General features: G+C 38.7%; 3 protein-coding genes across 5 annotated transcripts in view; 1 reads left to right on the top strand and 2 right to left on the bottom strand.

Annotated features, from left to right (window-relative positions):
- The window catches only part of LOC135163495 (RNA-binding protein Musashi homolog 2-like), an 80,334-nt gene that overhangs the window by 3,228 nt on the left and 56,382 nt on the right, over positions 1-20,724 (top strand). The gene's annotated exons all lie outside the window — the stretch shown is intronic.
- Positions 1-20,724, bottom strand: part of LOC135163496 (interleukin enhancer-binding factor 2 homolog) — a 51,864-nt gene that overhangs the window by 9,219 nt on the left and 21,921 nt on the right. The gene's annotated exons all lie outside the window — the stretch shown is intronic.
- LOC135163259 (uncharacterized) lies at positions 1,316-9,026 on the bottom strand. Of its 3 annotated transcripts, XM_064122524.1 has the most exons (7): positions 8,888-9,026; positions 5,902-6,116; positions 5,594-5,809; positions 4,714-4,887; positions 4,412-4,606; positions 3,726-4,168; positions 1,316-3,494 (listed from the first exon to the last, which is right to left on the bottom strand). In XM_064122524.1, the coding sequence occupies exons 1-7, from the start codon at positions 8,902-8,904 to the stop codon at positions 3,144-3,146; spliced, it is 1,611 nt and encodes a 536-aa protein (XP_063978594.1). In that variant the 5' UTR covers positions 8,905-9,026; the 3' UTR covers positions 1,316-3,143. The 3 variants fall into 3 exon arrangements, 2 of the variants coding, with proteins under 2 accessions (XP_063978594.1, XP_063978593.1); XM_064122523.1 differs by lacking the exon at positions 8,888-9,026 and having other exon boundaries at positions 5,902-6,723; XR_010299094.1 differs by lacking the exons at positions 1,316-3,494; positions 3,726-4,168; positions 4,412-4,606; positions 4,714-4,887 and having other exon boundaries at positions 5,667-5,832; positions 6,441-9,025.

Below are 20,724 nucleotides of genomic sequence, written 5' to 3'. Positions count from 1 at the left end.
GAGTGCACAGTCATTTTTCTTAATACAAAAAAAACAAATAGTGGAGGAACTATCGTAGACCAGGAAAATTGAGTTTGTCACAAGACATTCAAGGGGTGAGTAGATTAACGGAGCTCCGGGGGGGGGGGGGTCGACACCCTAATCATTTGCCTCCAAGTTCCGCGCGATTGACATCAAATCTGCCGACTCACTCCCTCTCATCCCTCTACTCTCGGATTCAATTTGATCATTTTGCGGCTGCCAAATCACTCCACACCCCCCACTTACGGGAGGGAGAGACATTTCTCAGGAGAGCGTCATTTCTTTCAAGAGTTTCTAGTCATTTCACGAAATGAATGTCGCTAGATTTATTTGGCTATTTGTATTATTTTCTAAGATATTCGCAAAAAACGGAATGGTCCCAAGTTCGGGGCCCGGGAGCCAAGAAAAATGGAAAAAGCGTCAGAACCGACTTGAGGGAATTCCCAGGGCAATAAAAATATCGCAAATATCCTGACGAATTGAATTCCCTTGAACTTATTAGTTTATCTGTATTATTTTCTAAGATCGTAAACAAATTCTCACCCTTCAGTTATCTTTCAGGGATTATTTATTTCCCGACTTCTTCCGAAAGATAATATTTTTTTGACTTCTCACACGAAAAATCTCAAAACTAAGTGTCCCTGACAGAATGAATTTCCTGAAGCTCCTTTTGGGTCACTTGAAAGCTCCTCGTAATAATCTTTCGTTGATTCTTCTTTGGAGATTTTCCAAGAATCTCTGGAAGATATTTTACAACCCACCCTCCACCCCCTTTTTATTGTTTCTCCTGTAACAAAGGTTGTGCAATATTTTGACACAAACGGATAGAATCGAGTTACTGGAACAGCGTCGATTAAACAACTAGCTGACAGACACTGAAGTATAAAGTCGATGCAAGAGAACAGTGGAATGAGACATGCAAGCGCTCGAACGGTCAAAGCCATTCAACAAAGAGCTTCAACGCCCTCTGACGCGTTGGGTCGTCCCGACGCTCCGCTTGGCCCAAGCTCGTGTCGCAAGCTCCGATGAACAGGTATACATAGACTACTTGGGATGCCTCTCTATTGGGTAGCATCACAAAACCCTCCCGCAAGGGGGAGTGTAATGAACGAGTTTTCCCTCTTGCATAGCTACAGCCCCGTTGTGTCCATCCTCATCGGTTAGCCTATGATAAAAATAGGTGTTTGGCATGTGTTAATCTACTTCACACGCTTCACATTTTTCTAGCATCATTTTTTTTATTTTAATTTTTTAAAATAAATTCTTTTGCGGAATAGCCCAGGTAGGAAAAAACGAATGGGCCAACCTTGGTACAAGCACGGCCGCCGAGCTGCCGTAGCTCGGCACCCGGGCTCCAGCCAAACTCGCGCCGAACTTGGCTAGACCCTGGGATGATAACACGGGGCCAGGCCTGGGACCGAACTTTGGCCAGACTTCGGTCGCCGTACTTTGGCCGCACTCTGGGCTTACCATTCGGCCCGAAATTGGCCCAGGCCTGTTGCCGAACTTTGGCCGCACTCTGGGCTTACCATTCGGCCCGAAATTGGCCCAGACCTATTGCCGAACTTTGGCCGCATTCTGGGCTGACCATTCGGCCCGAAATTGGCCCAGATTTACGACCAGAGCTGTGGCCAGGCTCCAACCGTTGCCTGTATTGGGTTCAGAATCACCAATAAATATATGAACGGTATATCTGATAAGCAGACATGTATTTATTACCTTCAACATTATACAGAAAACAGTTTTATTATGTGACAAAACTTATATTTAAATTTATTAAATCTATTGACAAAAAAACTCAGCCAATCAAAAACTTTTTTCCTCCTATCGACATAGTACATGTTTTCATCCGATTTTGGTTGAACAGTTAAAGATATGCAGTGTTTGTATCTCCAATTTTCATGAAAGATAATCACAACTATGAGATTTTTCCGCGAACAGAATATGAAAACTCAAAAAAATGATTGCAGGTATAAATTGTAGAAAAATCTTTTGTGGATTATTTTCATCCGCTTTTAAAATAAATAATCTACGTAGATCATTTGAATCCGAAATTTAATACGACATACCATATTAAGTCTTAATAAACTCTCTCTTACAATCTAATAATATTAGCAGTCAGTCTTCAGAATTCGAAGATTGTATTAACAAAATATCCAACAAAATAACGCACCAATGTTATTTTTTAAATTAGTAGTTTAGAATTGATAAATTATCGTGCTTCAATTCAAGCATGAAAACAGTCATTATAATAGCAATATTATGGATAATTTATTCCGCTATGGATGATAAGAATTAATTCTTATATCCATAGACAATTGCTGATACGAATTATCCTGATAAGAATTATTTTTTCATCTCGGAAAGACGTCCTTTTTTTACAATAATGTCTTCTCCATCTGCAACTCCGGAACACAGAATGATATTTAGTTGCATTGATTGTGTGCTAGTTCTATATAATATTGCTTATTATATTCACTCTTTCAAACAAACTTAGAAATATAAAAAAGTCTTGGATAGGATTACATATAACTAATTAATTTCAACCCTTAAATTTGAAATCTTTGGGGAATATGGACGCAGTCCGATTGTGAAACTTCAACCTTATAAATATTATTTGACTTGAATCACCAAATACTGAAAACAGCTCTCAATGGCTGAAATTACTTTCATTAGAATTTTTCTTAAAAATTAAAAATCCACTTATTATTTTTCCCTTTAAACTTTTGGACATAATATTTAATCCCTGAACCAACAACGGATATTTATTCCCGTGATCTAACTTATGAGGAAATGACATAGAAAATACTTTATTATGCTAAGATACATCACATTTTCCAATTGTTATTTCCATCTTCTGGATTTCCGACCTCGCCAGGAGAAATATAATAAATATAATTAATACTTCAATGACAGCCGAATACTAAACAATATTCATATATTAATATATATTCTGCCCAATGAAACGCCTCGCGATAAAAATATATTGATAATATAAACTTTTCCTATTAATCGTACCTTTTATCAAGAATATCACAACTAATACAATTACGAAAATGAACTAATGGAGTCATATTAACACAGTGATTTTACAATTCCATTTATCCCGGAAAAATGAAGTATTATCGATTGGTATCAAAGGAACAAACTGAATTATTCTCGTTATGATGACTTGACCCGCGTTGTCGTTCCTTACGCCCACCCTCTCGATCGCCAGAACGTGACAACCAAGTACTTACTTCTGACATTATCTTCTTCTCATCAGTGCTGGATCCTATTACCTCAATTATCACATCAATCAGTACTTTGCATACTGCAGTGTTATAAAAATTTTTCTTTTTCTTTCCGCCAGCTTCCTTTCCGTAACCAGAATAGTGCAGTGACACTGTCTTCCTCAGAACCGCAGATAGGATAGTGGAAACACATATTTTCATCTCTTTTTTATTGCTTATCAAAACTCTCATGAATAATCGCTAAAAATAAAAGAAGGGAAATTTTTTTGAATTTATGAACATGAGAAGACATCTTTGGGCTCATCGCCAGCGGGTTGGTTCTATAACCAAAGCGTTCCAGTGACGTAGACTTGAGTCCCGGTGATGAAAGATTTTTTCATCACCAGAAAACGAACCCAGTGCATGTGTCACCGCCCAATTTATTGATTTTACATAAAAAAGAAGAAAAACGATCAATTTCAGATATATTACCAGTGTTTCTACGAGATCTGGGTCCGTTGTCAATATCGCTTCGTATTCCTGGAACTTATCATCCATTTCAAATGGTAGTGGCGTAGACATCTGCTTCTGTATTTCAAGCAAGCTAGGACCAGAAGCTGGGGCTAGATTAGTGCCAATGATTGTGGTCTTGAGCTCATTCATAGACTGCTTTAAATCGTAAGCCATCCTGCGTCTTAAATTTTCGAGCTTTTCATCTAATTGCTGATCAAAGTAATCTCGAAGGGAGTTCAGGATTCGACGTTCATTATCAGCATAATGACTAGATGACAACTGGTTTTGTGGTCCCAGCATTTTTGGCATCTTAGCAGGGGGTACCATCATTGATCGTGAAGTTTTTGGAGTTCCTGGGCTCACAATCGAATTCAATCCGTCTTCAGCGCGTGTAGTAGACGATGCACGCCTTTTTCGGTTACCTTATGAAATTAAAGGAGGACCAAACGATATAAATTGATGGGTAGCAGCATCAGATGAAAAAAAAACTACCCAAGCCCCCACCAAAAATATATAATATAATCTAATTCTATATAAGTTCCGAATTTTGTAAAGAATGTTCAAAATATAAATTGGACCATTTTCAAATATTTATAAATATAAATTTTTTCATGCGGGAGGAACTTGGCCGATGATTGGTCATGGAATATCCGAGCCGATTTTACCTGAAGCGTTATGGACTAGTGGTGAAGGAGGTGTCAAATGAAGTTCTTTTCTTGTATTTCTCGCTGAGTCCATCGATTTTGTAGGTGACTGCAGAATTCCATCGGAGGAATCATTGCTCTCAGATTCATCAGTTTCGACGTCTTTAAGCAAAGTAATATTCTTCCTTGACCGCTGTTTAAATGATAAACATGCACCTGGAAATTATTGAAAATGATGATTTATCCCTGACCGGATCATTTAATTAACACGAACTTAGAATTACGTGCTACAGTCCCATATTACCTCAAAATTGATTTATTACCTGTTGGTACAGATCGCGATTTACTCGACATTTGCAAAAAGCCAGAATTATTTTGAGCCTTTGAGGCTCGAATCTCCTCAGGATTAGCTATAAGACAATCATGATTTTCGTCTTCAGAGTCAGATCCACTCTGGTAAATGCTTTGAAATCTTGTCTTTGGTTTTGCTTGTATACCTACGAAATTTTACAAGTTTGTAGTGAAGTAGTAACACAACGTAAGTTGTCTCCAGCCTTTGTTTTTTATAGCTATTTCAAAGTGGGGAAAGAATGCATGCATTTGAAAAAATATTTTTTTTGTAGAACCTATCGCTCCTACAAAAAAGGTTTCTATCAAAATTTTACCATTTTCCGTAGATGTTCACTTTGATTTACCTCTTCACAACAGAATTATAATGCTTTCCTACATAAGAGATGGTGGGGAAAAATGGAACGTTTCTCGTCCCCTCAACATTCCAATGCTTTTATGTATAAACAATCATATCAAGTGTAAATCATAAATTTTCCACTTTATCTTGTTCGCACGTAGTGATTTCTGTTAGCGACTCAATTTTTTGATGAGTAAAGAATTGCAATAAAAAAAAATAACCTAATATTTTTCGACCACAACATAATAAAAATTTTCTTATAAAATCATTCAATGCGATTCTCTCTTAAAACGATGTTTCGAGACAAATACACATGTAATGACTGCACAGATACATAATTAATATTTATTTTGTAAAAGATTTCAAAAATTCGGTCAATCTAATTCCCAATTTAGGGAACGATGGGTCTTTTGATGTTAAATACGAGAGTTGAATAAATTGGGGATGAATAATTGGGGTTAAGAGTGGTTATAATTGTTGATAATTGACTTTTACTTCATATTAACAGGACTTACCAGACTTTGGAGTTTGATTTCTAGGTGGAATCGGGATTTTAGTACTAAAGATGTTGTTTAGTTGAGACTTTGATGCAGTTAAGGGTTTTGCTGAAATTTTTGCTTTCGAGGAAGTTTCGGACCTCCCCCCCTTTCGATCATTTTCACCATCGGTTGTCTCACAGTTGAGAGTTACTTGGGCCTTTTTTAATCTTCTGCGACCCTGATCCAAATCAGCTGAACACAATCAACATATGATCCTTTAATATTGAAATGAACCCATCGAGCAATTCATCAAGTTATAAGTGGAGTCATTTCAATTTTTGTACCTGCTCCGGTGATGAAGCAAAATGGATAACTTTGCCAAGAGTCCTTGGGCGAGTGCAATTTTTCCAAGTAGTCGTCAAGTAGATGATATTCAGTTGTCGGTGGGAATTTACAGGTGTCTTCTTCTGCACTATTAAACCATTTTTTCGGCACCAAATCAATGCATGGTAGCCCTTTTTCGTTTTTCTCGAGAAATTCGATGACTGCGAATGGTTCGCTGAGATTTTTTGGATCGCGAGATGGATGTGAGGTTTCCGACATTTTAGGTTATGAAAAAAAATCACGATTCGTACAATTGAACCTGGTGTTTTCGAGTAGTTTCATATAAACTGATAACTTTGCAGAATGATGCATATAGCTTATTATTTAACAGAAAAAATTGCGTTTCTATTTCCATGTGTTTTGAACGGTTTTTTGTCATCACCCCACTGATGCTTCTTTTTTAGCGCCACTATTCCTTCAAAACGATTATATCACAAATATCTGTCAAACACTTAACACACATTTAATTCACATTAAATTCTCACTTCTTGTAATTTACCGTCAACTTAGTTGGTGAAATCCGAATTTGAGACAAAAAGCCCGATAAACGGATGATACGAGCAATTATGAAAGGTTATGTACACGGACGCCAGATCTAACCGATTTATGTCCCACTTGCATGTAACGACTCCACTATTGAAATTTTCTAACGACCTCGATGATCGGATTTTCATGTCGATTGTTGATTTAAAACATAAAATTGTTTGTTTCTTCCACAATTTTAATCACGAGTTCAACTAAAACATATACCCTCATTCATATACCCTCTTACCAAAAAAAAACTGCATTTCACAATGCGAACAATTTTTACGTTATTTTCTAGTGGAGGAGGGATATGGCGTATTGTCGTCCAGTTACATTTAATAAAGCACATTTGTGTTTAATTTTGTGTGCCTTCTTACATGTCATTTCAGCTGCCCAGGACTTAATGTAGAATATTCCTACTCGACTGGAAAAGTCTGGATAACTAAACGCCTCTTCCCTACTACTTTCCTGGTGTCCGAAAATATATATACCAGTAAGATCATCACAAATTTTGGATTTTCCTGATTTAACGAGAATTTGTGAAATTACGAAAACTTTCTCAATATCTAGGAGTACCACGTTATTTGGATGACTTGTCGTCAAGGTTAGACCATTGATGTTGATCATATTTGATGTTAAATGAATTTCCCCATCAATTATCATCGTTGTAGGCTTTCTCGCGATAACCCAATCACTCAGTATGTGTTTCTGATTAATTACCATGGTTCCTCCAGACTCCATCTCAGTTAGTCTGTTGATAATTTGTGTGAGTGGTTTTATCGAAGAATGAACGAGTTTTTTAAATAAACCAATGTAACTCTCTCCCCAAAACGCTGAGAGCTCATTCAGAGGAATTTTAAAGTATTGGGCATCATTAGCAACGTGGATGATACTATGCCAACTGAGAACTTGAGCCCCTTCATCATTATAAACATCAGGTAACGTCTCGAAACAAATTTTTAGCAGAGATCCAGCATATTCACTCAAATCCTTAACGAATTCCTTACTGTTTAAAATTCTGCTAGCAAAGACAAATAATGAGAAATGACAACGTAAAGGTTTCGGTAAGAAATCTTGTAACACGACGATACCACAATAATTAAGGAAAAACTTGAATTGTGATGCTTTCCATCTTGAGATATTATTCACATCAAATTCTTTCCTTTGAAATTCAATAGGGATATCGGCTTTTAATGACCTCATAATACCATCAAGCCGACGAACATCAGCTAATTTGATCCTCTGGGCTGAACTTCTCGTTAGCCATTTATCCAGCAGCCATTTCATATTACCAGAATAGAATAAATGCATTAAATCTAATGGCACTTGTTTTGTCAGATCGAATCTATCCAAAGAGAGCAGCGGGGACACAGAACCTTCATAATGATGTTCTGGTTGAACTCGCGTCTCGTAGGATACTTTAGTGCGTAAATTTGCATTGGTCACTGGATATATGCGTTTTCCTCGTCTTCCACAACCTACTGTAATGCCCTTGGTGAAACACCTTCCACAGGCATAGAAGGCTCCAGGAGCTTTGTGGCAGCAAATGAATGCTCGAGCTGGCGAATCAGCCACTATTGCTACAATTTTCACCTCAAAAACCTTGTCATCAATGCGCAAACCATTTTCTTGGAGTTCATTGGCCTCTTCAACAAAATCAGTCATGAATTCTGTGGCTGATAATGGTTTCCCATCCCCACAATAAATCGCGGCAGCAAAGGGTTTGGTAGTGTAATTTGGATGCTGTATTTTTATTGAAATTGGCCAAATTTCCTTCTTAGCATTCCGGTATACCTGCATACCGTCAATATGAACCAGAAGAGAAATGTCGTTTTCTCGATAAATTTGAGTTGAAATTATTTTTCTGAGTCCCGAGGCGATTCCCAAATAAATGAATTCACCTGGAATCTCATGAACTCCTCTCATGGTTGTTAGGTGTCTGCAATGGGGAGTTTGCAAAAGCTGCCGTGTAGTCTTGGGTATTGATGTGTAACCTTCACTTCTTAAAATGGCTAACAATTCATCGATTGCTTCTGCTGTTGTAGCTCTTCTGAATTTCACTGCCCATTGATTAATTTTTTGCTCCATTCCCCGCGGTTCCAATTTGTCCAGAGTTTGTGTATTCTTGTCTCCAATGCTGTCAGTGAATACTTTGTTGAAATCATTGTCAATGTCATCTGAATCACCATCACAACCTGAGCCCCCAAGAATTGGTTCATCCCTGTCTCCAACGCTGCTATTGGATTCACTGATGCAATCATTAAGATGCTTATACGAGCCACAATCACCATCACCACCCGACCAACTATCACCACAAGCACTAGCATTATCATCGAGATGTCGAACATCGACATCTCCACTAATTTGATCCACAATAGATCCACTACGGATAGTTATTTCATTGGCTGTTGGCAAACTAACCTCTTCCTCATCGGCATTATTGCGTTCACTGTAATCCGGAGTTTTTTCTTTAGCGCCTTCTACGTTTACAGATTCTTTTTTCTTCAGTTGATGAAAATGTCTGTATTTTTTAACCCGTGAATATGAACTCTGAGACATATTACAATAGTAAAAGAGTAATATTAAAATAATAAATTGCCGCACACGACACTCATGTCTACTGCCACAATCAGACTACTCAACACGCCATCTTACGGGCTGTTGTCATAGAATGTGTGGTATACGGTGATATCCACGCATATTTTCCCCTGAAATAGTATGTTCAGAAGAAATAATGGTACCTTCGGAAGAAGGAGAATCAAAGGACGAAAAATTTAGTGAAGGAACATTCCCCATGAGAATTCAATTTTTGGAATGCTGTTCCATATGGGACCCAAGCCTGGCAAACCATGCCCCTTGTCTGCCTGGCCATGTCTCGGGGCAAGCTTGGTGACCCAAGCCTGGCAAGCCATGCTCTTTACCAGTCTGGCCATACCTCGGGTCAAGCGTGGTTGCCCAAGCCCGGCAAACCGTGCTCTTTGCCAGTCTGGCCATACCACGGGCCAAGCTTAGTGACCCAAGCCTGGCAAGCCATGCTCTTTGCCGGTCTGGCCATGCCTCGGGCCAAGCTTGGTGGCCCAGATCTGGCAAGCCAGTCTCGTGCCAGACCTGGCCCGTTTCGTGGACATTGGCATTTCCTACCTGGGAGGTGACCTAAAAAGTTATTAGTCTGGTTGGTCGTAGAAGGATTCGGTTAATGACGAGAGAAAGTATAATTGAGGGATGATTATATTATTGAACGGTACGTTTGGATGAATGTGGCAATCGGTAACAGTTGATTAATGTTGCTAAGGTCCAATGAATTTTTTTATGATGATAGAAATGAATTAGCGCTTTTGACTGACAGATTAGGGAATAATTTTTGATGGACTGAGAAAAAATTCTTCGTACAACGGATGAAGAGCATAACTCTGTCGAAGATACAATGAAAACTAGTCTGCCAGTAGAGAAGACGTAGACACGGTGGATCGGTGGAATGTAATTAAGCTAACGTCTACATGGTGGTGCACAACCAGAGAGAAGGGAAGATGGTCTACTGTCAAATTAAACGGCGAATGGATAGACTGGCCTCGTTCGTCATACTGATTTATTTAGGACCAATGAATGGAGACAGACGGACTATCAAGGGGCGACTATTGCGTACAGGCGCATGTACCAGTTGGACGGTTATAAAGATGTTACGGATATATGGTGAAATAGGTATTAAGAATAGGAGGCAGAGGGATTAGTTTTGTGGTAGTTAATTTATTGAGAATGAACCTTGGCTGAATGGATGAAAGCCACTTAAATTTTACTATTTTCGGATGGCTTGGAATCACGAGAATCGTGTCCATCTAATTACCCAATTAAATGTAAAGATTTAAAGCATCGGGGGAATTTTCATTCGGTTACTCTCGTCGGTTTGAAAATTACGGAACCGTTGGAGATAATTGCGTTATAGTTTTGTAAAATTTCCTGTAACTGCACTTCGATTCCGATTGACGTAAAAGATAGGTGATTATTACTGAAAATTTCTCTCGGTGAAGTTAATAAACGCGATGGAAGGTAAAAGAAAAAATCGGTAAACTGGACTTTTAAAAGGCCATTCACAATTCATTTGGGAATATATTATTCGTTCTGAATTAAAACGCCTCGCCATTGTTCTGAAGTATTAAGGACTTTGAATAACGACAGTTTTGGTCAGAGTCTAGACAGTATAGGGACTACGAGGGCTGGTAGAAATGCACATGCGAGGGTCTGAGACTATAGGGACTACACTCGTGGTGGAGTTGAATCGCGAACAGAGCGGTACACGAGCCACGTACTATTGCCAAAGTTTTGAGATATACGAATACTTGTTTTTGCAAAATGGCGGCCATTGAATAAGGATAGGTGTATATGGATGAGAGGATTATCAAATAAAGTATGTAAAATGCTGGTATTGGTTGAGGAAAAAAAATGAGGGAGGCTCAGGTGGTGGTGGTGTATCGTATTTTGTCTGACTAAAAATTTTTAAATCATTTTTGGCGGTTAATGGAAACGAGATTCTATCTGAATCTGATAGGGAATATTTCCCTTTGAAATTGCTGGCTCTTTTGAGCTCGTTGGCTTTACGATTCATGTAAAATCCTAATTTTCAGTTTCCTTAGTATATCGAAAATCCAATAGAGTGCATAGAGTCTTACATTTGCCTCTGAATATTTAAACCGACTACTTCAGTTTAGGGTGAATGAAGGAGGTGAGAGTTGGTGGAAAGGTTGGAGTGAGTATAGGGCCGATTAGTTCCGGCGCTTTATCGTTTAACGGGAGTTTACTACCGACTACGATGACGTACCATATTGTCTGGATTATAGGATAAATAGCGACTCCATTCGGAGTTGCTTGCTGTTGGGATCGTAAAATCGGGGAGTTTCCACATTTTTTTTTTTGTTTTTTTTTTCCCATCGATTGATTCAATTGTCAAGAGGTTGTGCTGATTTTCCGAAAATTTTCCCTGATTTCTAGACAATTTAAACAACTTAATCAAATTGTTTGGAAAATAGAAATTCTTTGGAGACTATAAAGTTCAGGAAACAATTACTGACGCCCCAGAATTCTCACCTGGCATTTCCAGTAAATTTTCTAAAAATTTCTATGATCTGAATTCTACCGAGATTTCAAGGCATTTCGCCATTTGTTGTAAGTTTATGAAAGACCTGGCAACTGGCGGCTATCGTACAAGGGCCTTCAGGCAATAGATTGATTGGTTTCTATTCAATTTCATCTTCGATAACTGAATTACGAGATTGTGGGAACGGTACCACGTGTATCTGAATGACAAGCCTAAATGAGGAAATATTTATTTTCTATCTATTTTCAATCCGAAGAAGCTTCTTGCGCTCGTCCGTTCTCGAAAGCTCTTGACGAATGAGGAAATATTTAAACGAAAGAAAGACTTTTGATGGGTTAAATTTGTGGCTCGTTATTGAAAAACAGTTTACAAAGTGATAATACAGACATCTTTGAATATTAATATTATTTCATTGTTAGTAGTCATGTCGGTATTTTACACCATCAGTTTAAATCACAATTATGAGAAATTCTCGACACATTGTTGTGTGCTTGAGATTCCCTCGTGCTTGTATGGCGCCCGAAAGAGGTCGGTATTTTCTTTAATTCATGATTATTCATGGATATGCCTTTCCCAGACAGGTTGAATTGTCTGCACAAGGCGGAAGAACCTACTGAACATTATGATATTATTTTAACTAAAACTGAGAGTGAACAAATGCCATTGGTAGAAGCAATAATTTTCAGATTCTTTCGGGGTGAAATTGTGCACATTTAGTTGATGGTTTTTTTTATTGCTGGATCCAATTGAAGGGGACAATTTGGCCGGGCTCTGGCTTTGGAAGTTCCTTGTAATTGGGACCACTGGGGGGTGTCGGTGGTGGAAACGATGTCCGATGTGGAGGTCGAGCGAGATTAATCCGCGGGGGCTGATGTGAAGGGTAGGTAGGCATTTTTTTTTTTCAGCACGGTCATCCTGGTGAATTGGATAGCCTTGGACGGGCATCTCTGGGAAGATTGACGATTAAGGATTGCTTGCTACTCCTATCTACTTGACGAATGAAACTGTCAAAGTAACGTGAAACATCAATAAGTACTCAAAACGCGGAGATTAATCTTTTTAACAGTGATATGAAAACTGATTCCAAGGATGGTAGCGAGTAAGTTTTCGGGATTGTGGATGGGTTGGATTTACCATTGGTAGAATGTTGTAGCAGTGGTGGTGATAAGCATCTCTATACATTACGACTTGGAGACACTCCTGGGCGTGCTTTCCAAGTTTCCATGTACAGAGGATATTGCTAGGATCGATTTCTCAAATCCGTGGGGATGTGTAAATTATCCTTTCGGTATGTTGGTGCCGTATTTTTCCAATTTCTGTGTTGAAATTTGTCACGTGTACCTGGAAATAGTCAAGTTTGTACGGATAACTCGTACAGACGAATTTATGCCACGCGAATATCTCATAAATTATGGTACATATTTGAACTCTTGTTATCATAAATTTTACTCGTCTTTTTTTTTTCAACTTGTAAAGTTGATTTTTATATCTTGTCTAGTCTCTTCGTTAAGTAGCTCAGTTTAATATTGGAGATGGAGGGTTATATTAAAAGCCAGTGCAAACAAAAATCGATACCTTAATACACAAAGAAGACTTTGAAAACGGGAAACGAGGCCACTAGGCTTATGTCTTGCTTCAATCGTAATTAATTTAATGCGATTTATTATCTCCTACTTCTCCTCGATTTTTTCTCATCCAACTTACTTTGACAAATAAAACATGGAACGCATTAAATTGCTCTTCGAGTTGATGCAGTGATGCAAGTGCCAATGATGGCGGAACAATTGAAAGTACTTGTGAAGTTGAATTTCGATGAATTTCGCGGATGAGTTGATGGAAAGGAAAAAAAAAAAATTATCGTTTAAGCGTAGAACGACTGTGCAGAACAAAAGTCGTGCCCGGAAATTTCAACTAGTCGACCACATTTATACCCAGTCGTTTCTCGGCTGGGTTATGCCTGTTATGACGAACGGCCAGTGATCCCCTTGTGACCTGTTTGTGAAGTTTATCGCCGCCCCTTTCGTGTTCGACGGCGCTCGATGGTGAAAAAATATACGAGCAGCCCCACAGACTAGTATCCACAGGCTCTCTACTACTATTCGGATGAGAGTAGTGTGTATCACAGCTTCCTCTAGAGTCAAGAGTCCGCTGCTCCTGTCATCAAACTTGCCAGAAATTCATAATTCATTCTGTAGCAATTCTCCGTCAACCCCGTCTGTTAATATTTTTCACTTACCTACAATTGAACCCTCGAATTGTTAGCGGCATAAACATTCAATATTAATTTACCAAGTTTACTGGACAGAAATTTTTCCAGACGAAAAACAAAACTGATTATCAGAGTCGAAGTTTTTTTCATGGAAACGTCCAGTGAACTTGTGCTAGTGAGTACTTCGTTAACTTTTTTTTTCCTCTTCATTCTTTTTTTGTTTCGAAGTTAGTGAAGAATGTCAAGCGGTCGATTTGCCGCACCTTATCCCCGTCGTACCCCATGGGAAAACCTCCCTAAGTAAAGATGAAGCAATGTAACTTTTTTTTTTCTCCATCCGCAGTTTTCATAGTTCTGGTGTCTCAGGTGGCAGGTACACATAGATGTTTAAAATGATGGCTATTGTCCTCCGAGTTTGAAGAAAATGGCCTTATACATGTGTATAGAAAGCATTCACCTTGATACAGTAGTTGCTGGGGAATATATCCAAATCCTTGATACAATAGCTGTATTGCTTAATCCTCGCTTGATGGGGTAGGCTATAATCCCAAAGAAGTTACTCCAACTTCGGGGGAGTTTCTACTGATGGCAAGTGAATAGTATCGAGGATAATAAGTCAGTTGCTGTTGTTTCCAAAATTAATTGTTCAAGTGTTGTTCGGGATATTTTACTATAAACTATTGTTAAGTGAGCCATTTGTTGGATATGGGCCTATATGATAGTACAGGTCTGTTTATGATTTGATTCGTTGGGAGTATCCATAATGGTATGGTGCTTGCTTTGGTAGTTTTCAAGTGGCTGACAGGCAGAGTCCTTGCATTAGCATAGTCCTGACTAAGCTGGATAACCCTCCCCACTGGTACTCGAGAATTTCCGGAGACTCTTGGTGGAAATAAGGCGATACTGTTCCGAGACGCGTGTGGATCATAGAAGGGCGTTCAAGCGTGCAATTCAAGTACTTGAAATTTCCTTTACTCTTGGTTAGGGCTTGGGAAATATCAATTCCATTGGTCTGAATATTCAGCAGATTTTTTTTACTCACTCGTCTTTGTCTTGATTGAATAGCGATAAAAATGTGGATTACGATTTTTTTTACAAGTTGAATTGAATTTATGGTATTTACATGTCCACCCTGGCTATTGTTCCTCCACGTCTTTCCTTACCTTCTTGTCCGACGTTGTCGTCAGTTCCTTCTTCATCCTCTCGAACTTAAATGGAAAATTGTTTTATTGAAGACTAGTACTCGTTGTTTCAGTAGTTTGTTCGTCTTTTTAGTCAGCCCGGATAAAGCATTACTCTCATGAGGAGAAAATAGTTTTTCCAAAGTCTTGTTGACTTAGAAGAAGTTGCAGTACTTGAGGACGAAAAGTAGTGTAATAAATAGAGGAATAAATTAATTAATTTCGTATATTCCACCCTGTAGCTAGTCCATCCCTTCAAAGTAACGTCTCATGAGACTCTCTCACTCACCACTAAAAAACTATCCTAAAATCTAAAGTGGTTTATCAGAATGAATTTGAGGTTCATCGACGTGCGGGTAACATGTCTTCCATCGGAGCCATTAGCAGGGCCGTGACAAGGTACGGACTGGTTTACCCTGGCCGTTGGCACCAGCTGCGTCCCAACCAGGATGATTAACGAACTCAGTGGTGAAATGCATAATGCAACTTGGTTGGCTTTCTCTGTTATAACGAAAGGGAAGGGTAGTGTATATATTATACAGCCATAGTTTCATGATGTACCATCCACTTTCTAGAATGTATTTTCATTTCAACGATGTTGATTTACTCGTATATGATGAGACCAATGAGAAAATCGATAATCTCTACGTCATAACTGTCGATAGTTGGGCACTCAGTTGGTTTGATGTAAAAGTTTTCATCATTGGATGAGGATAGTTGATAACTGACATATCTTCATGGTATAGTGATATGTTTTGGCACCGTACTCTTGACACTTTTGTGTAAGTCAGAATAATCGTAAAGTGTTCTGAGTTGTACTGAATGAATTATTATTCTCTCAGCCCTCCGTAAACCATCATGAGTCCTTGATGGTCTCAGAAAGGGTACTACGTAACTGACTGAGAAACGGAAAATTGTAGTTTCAATTAAAACGTACGTGCTGTATTGCCCCTGGGTTTACGGCCGACTCGGACGGCCCGACACAGCCTCCTGCTACTGCTACTCCTACTACTGCTGGTGCTGCCTTGAAACTTTAATGGAATTTGCATTTCCTCAGAATTTAAAGCTTTACCAAGCGGCGCGACTCTGATCGTTCTTCTCACTAACTCCCTCCATTTTCTACTCTCTTTCTATACGCCCAGCTAAGACAGTCTGCCAAGAAGTAAATCAAGCTTTATTCCACTTCTCACTATATACATCCTCGGTGAGAGCAAGTTGAGGGACACTCCATTGTTGGATAAAGCATTACGATCGAGTTGGGGGAATGTTCGGTTGCATCTAAACGTTCGCATAACGCGACAAGTTTGAGGGTAATTTTAATCTCATTAATGTAAACCCAAGTCTTCTAAGGGGGCTTTAACGGCCGTAAAAAGCTCAATCCTGTATGCGTGTCTCGATTTTATCATTTGTACCCATTGACCTACCCCAACTGGCAGGTCAACTACGTGTTCTTAATTCCGTTTTGGTATTTAACTTAATCGTGAATCGATTGGAATGATAAATCAATACTCAGAGATATCGAATAGTGGATGTATTGTAATTGTTGAAAATTAACTGCAAAATTTATCGACTTATTTTTATTTTCAATAATCATGGTATGGATAATTTCAATTTCAATTTCAACACCCCTGGAAGTTTGATGGCAACTGGTTGTGAATTATTTACACACCATTAATTGTGTTCATTGGCAATGGGGTGTCTACCTATAGATATCGGAATGTTTGAAATCAAAATAGAATGAAAGAGGGGAAAGGTTTGATCTGATTGGTTATCTTTCCAGATGGAAGACTGGCTTTATGACGCTATAGTATATGAAGGGGGGGTGGGAAATGCGACTGGAAGAATAGAATGGGGATGGGCTGCAAAAAGGCGGCTCTATTTAGCCTAACGAGACGTTAATCGATGATTTAGTGGTACTGAGCTCAATCGTGCGTTGGAGATATGCCAGTGAGACGTTTCCTCTTATCTGCGAAAGAGGAGGGCCGTCCCTTACGTCATCTGGCCACCCTTTGCAGGGCTTAGTTTTTTTTTTTCTCGCGAGTTCTCGTCGTAATTTTTTTTTTCGCAGTTACATCCACCAACTTCTCGTTACCTACCCTTAAGAGTCTACATACCGCTTCAATCCGTATACTAATGAGGGTTTTCACTCAGCACTTTGAGGAAAAAAAAGCACTCCATATACTGTGCTCTCTCTTTTTTTTTTTTCATTTGAGTCCCACGTGCTCATACTGTCATCGTAAAATATTGCTGGGGTGTAAACTTTGGAACTAAAACAAAAAGAAAAGTACAAAGCTTTATCTGTTTGTAGAGAATACGACTAGCCATATACATGGAGAGCAGCTGGAGAGAATATATTCAACATTGAAAACTCTCTAGATAATTTTCCATGCCTCCTTATGTGCCTATTGTCTCGTAAAAAGTGTCTCGAGCGTAATGAAAAAAAAAAGTATATACAAAAAACTTATTATCCATGATCTTGGCGCGTAAATCCGGAAACCTTTACAGCCTATTTTTATGCGTGTAGTTCATATCAGCTGCGAACGACTTGCGAAATTTTTCTCCTCTCAATCTACATCATCCTTCGTATCTCGTTTTATCCATTCATGAGGATGATTAGGCATGTTTTCACATTTTTTTTTTCTCCTCTCCTTTGTTCTCATCTCATTTTTAACATGAGATTTGGTGCTTCGTTGCGTTCATTATAAAAACAGTCTGCATTTTCACCGTAGGATTTTTTCTGTTTCTTCTCGTTCTGTTGTGAGTTGAAAATTTCAAAAAGTAGCCATGAAAGATCCACTGGGACAATCGAGGAGGCATTTCTAGGGAAGTACTTTTGTACATACAGACCCTGCTGTGATATGAAAATGGGGGAAACTGAGCAATTTCAACTTTGATACATGTGCGCTATGCATGTAGAGAGTTACTTTGACACAACAATGGGTCATAGGGGGTTAAAGTGACTTTATGAAGACTCGAGAATAGTCTAGTCGCAGTTAGGGAATGGGTAAATATGAAAAGTCTGGTTGGCATTGATGTGGAACGACGACAGTGTCAAAGTGAGAATTACTTCGCGTCTTAGCATAGTTTTGAACCGCCGATAAGTTCAATGGTGCAAGTTTCACATGTACATTTCATGCGGGCCTCTAATACTGTCGGCTCTGGTGAATGTCTCAGAGGCGGACTTTCAAATTTTCCACAGTCCAGACACGTTTCAAAGCACGACGTTGTGATATTGACATGTCTCATTGCAAATAGGATTCATGAAAATTCTGGTGAGGAGGTGAAAAAAGAAAAATTGAATTGTCGATCTTTTCATTTTTATTTATTTTTTTTTTCTGTTGGTTCTCGATATTCTAGATCTTTGAGAACACGAATGCACGGATAACGTTTCATACGACAGTTGGAAAAAAAGAGACCAGGAGGAGGGAAAAAAGAGGGGTCTTGCACATAGATACGTAATTGGAAGCGCTCGTATGACAAAGCCTCACTGTCTATCTGTAGTTACTGGTTTCTTAATGTCTGTATTTTTTTTTTATACTGGCAACCTTCCAAGCGTGCTCTCAATATCACAGTGCCGCATATTCAGTACGTTTTCTACCCTTATGACTGCGTTTGCGGTTTCCAGGTCTCTCTCCAGCCAACTCCGGCATTAGCCTATTTTTTAAATTCTCCTTTTCATCTTCTTATTTTTTTTCTTCCATTTATTTTTGCGTCTATTATCTTGGCAATAGTTAACTCTTGGCTCGACTAATTTATCAGGATTCGGATGGGACGAGAAATAAACGGAATTGATAATTCATCATTTTAATCGAGATTTATGATCGATCAATACTTTTATTCCTTTGTTTATTAGCACGCGCGATACTTTTTATCGAGCAGGATAAGCGAGGAGTCAGTAGATTGAAGAAATTCCCCCGAAAATTTATACACTTCGAGTGTCTAGCGCCCCACCCGAGTCAAGTGTCTCGAGTACGAGTGGCAGATTTTCCCTCTTCCCTTTTCCTATTCAGTAAACCCATTGCCTGCCTGCACACCACCAGCTGACAATGACTCCAAACTCAGTTTCTACTTAGAGAAGAGGTGATGACTTAGTGAAAGCCGTTAAATTCCCTTTCCATAGTCTTCAACATTGTGGTTATACTACTTGCGATATTATATCAATCATATTGTTCATAAAATATGAGACGTTTCGAGGGTTTTTACTAGGCAATTGATTGTTTTTCACTTGGTGATGACCTTGACACTTAATTTGAAGAGAAAATTTTTTTTTCCAAATGATGCCAACTGATCTGTAATTTTTACCGCACGGAAAGTATTCAGTAAAAATTACCGAACAATTACGACTGGCCCTTTTGGACTTTTTCTTGAAAAAGTGCGTAACTATTCCGTAAATTTTACGGAATATTGACTTGACTCGCAGATTACGGAACAGATACGTAATTTTTGAAGGATTTTTTCTTTCGTGTGATCGAGTGTATTCGTTATTTCAAGCGAATGGGCTTAACAATGAATAAACGATTCCAAAAAACTAATGTTTGAATAGTATGTAAGTAATAATTAATGGGTAATGAGCTATTGAATGTTTGCGTTGGTAAATTGTGTGAGGATATCAATTTCGTGGCGTACGTGAAACAGTGGGCCATGTAGTGTGTATGCGAACAGCTCGGTGATTATGGATTACCTAGGAACGACGGAGGGCATCCAGTCAGCGGCAGAGATAACTCGACACTATGATGTTTCTCTCTCTCTAGTGGTTACATGCATACATATATACTAAGCATTTTGGTTGGATGGTGGGGTAGTGTGTGTGTGCCATACAGGCTGCAATATAGTGGCTATTCCCTGGAATATATAACCCGAGGACAACGCGATGGCTTTGAATCGCCTTATACGTCATTTGAAAAGCTCTCGACTATATTTTCATTAGAGGTTTATTAGTGACGATGGAAAAGACACTAATGACTTTAACGGTGGGTTAATTTATGTTGTGTATGAGGGAAATATATTGGGGAAAAATTTGGAATGAGTTCACAGTACAAATTTTTTTTTGTAATTTTTATTGTTTTTTTTTCTTTGCATACAATGTCATTTTCACTTTACACTTTTCATTAAATTTTATGTCTCTCGATTGAGATGGGTAATGTCACAGCGATCGAGAGGTTAAATCGTCACAGGAGGGATCAAATTGCCGTGCATTACTGTCCCTTGCTATCCGGTGCTTGAAACATAATATCGTAATATTCGAATGTGATATTTATTAGTCCCAGGGGTTTGATTGAATGACTAGCTGATATTTCCGATACATTTGAATGCAGAAAAAATGGAAAATTTTAATTTAATTAGGTGCGATGTTATTGGCGACTGATGAAGTTGAACAATCGTGCTTTTCATTCTCGAATATATTCGCGTTTTTCAGTCGATTCTGATAGTATTGACGCTGGGGGAGTGATGGGGATTGAATTTATAGCTTTGAATTTTCATGTCCGCTTTTCGAGGAACTCTTTTTTGCATACACATGCTCACTCTCTTATTTCCCTTCAATGTTCCCTCGAGGGTGAAAATAATTGCTGGTATTAATTCGTAACTCGATGATGTGAACTGAGCATTAGCCATTACCCATTAGCAGCATTTTGATTCGTTGAATAATTCAGGGAACGGTAGTTTGCAAGCCGCCCACACGAGGGCATTTATCTTACCGTTGAAGAGGCCAAATTCAACATTGTGTATTGACTCCTCACGTCATCTCCACGAATTTAGGAAATTTTTTTTTTCCGTGTCC

The sequence above is a fragment of the Diachasmimorpha longicaudata genome, chromosome 6 (genome assembly GCF_034640455.1).
Source record: "Diachasmimorpha longicaudata isolate KC_UGA_2023 chromosome 6, iyDiaLong2, whole genome shotgun sequence".
Classification (NCBI taxonomy): Eukaryota; Metazoa; Arthropoda; class Insecta; order Hymenoptera; family Braconidae; genus Diachasmimorpha; species Diachasmimorpha longicaudata.
Note: the sequence above shows the minus strand (reverse complement) of the source record. Positions and strands in the feature narration are given on the sequence as shown.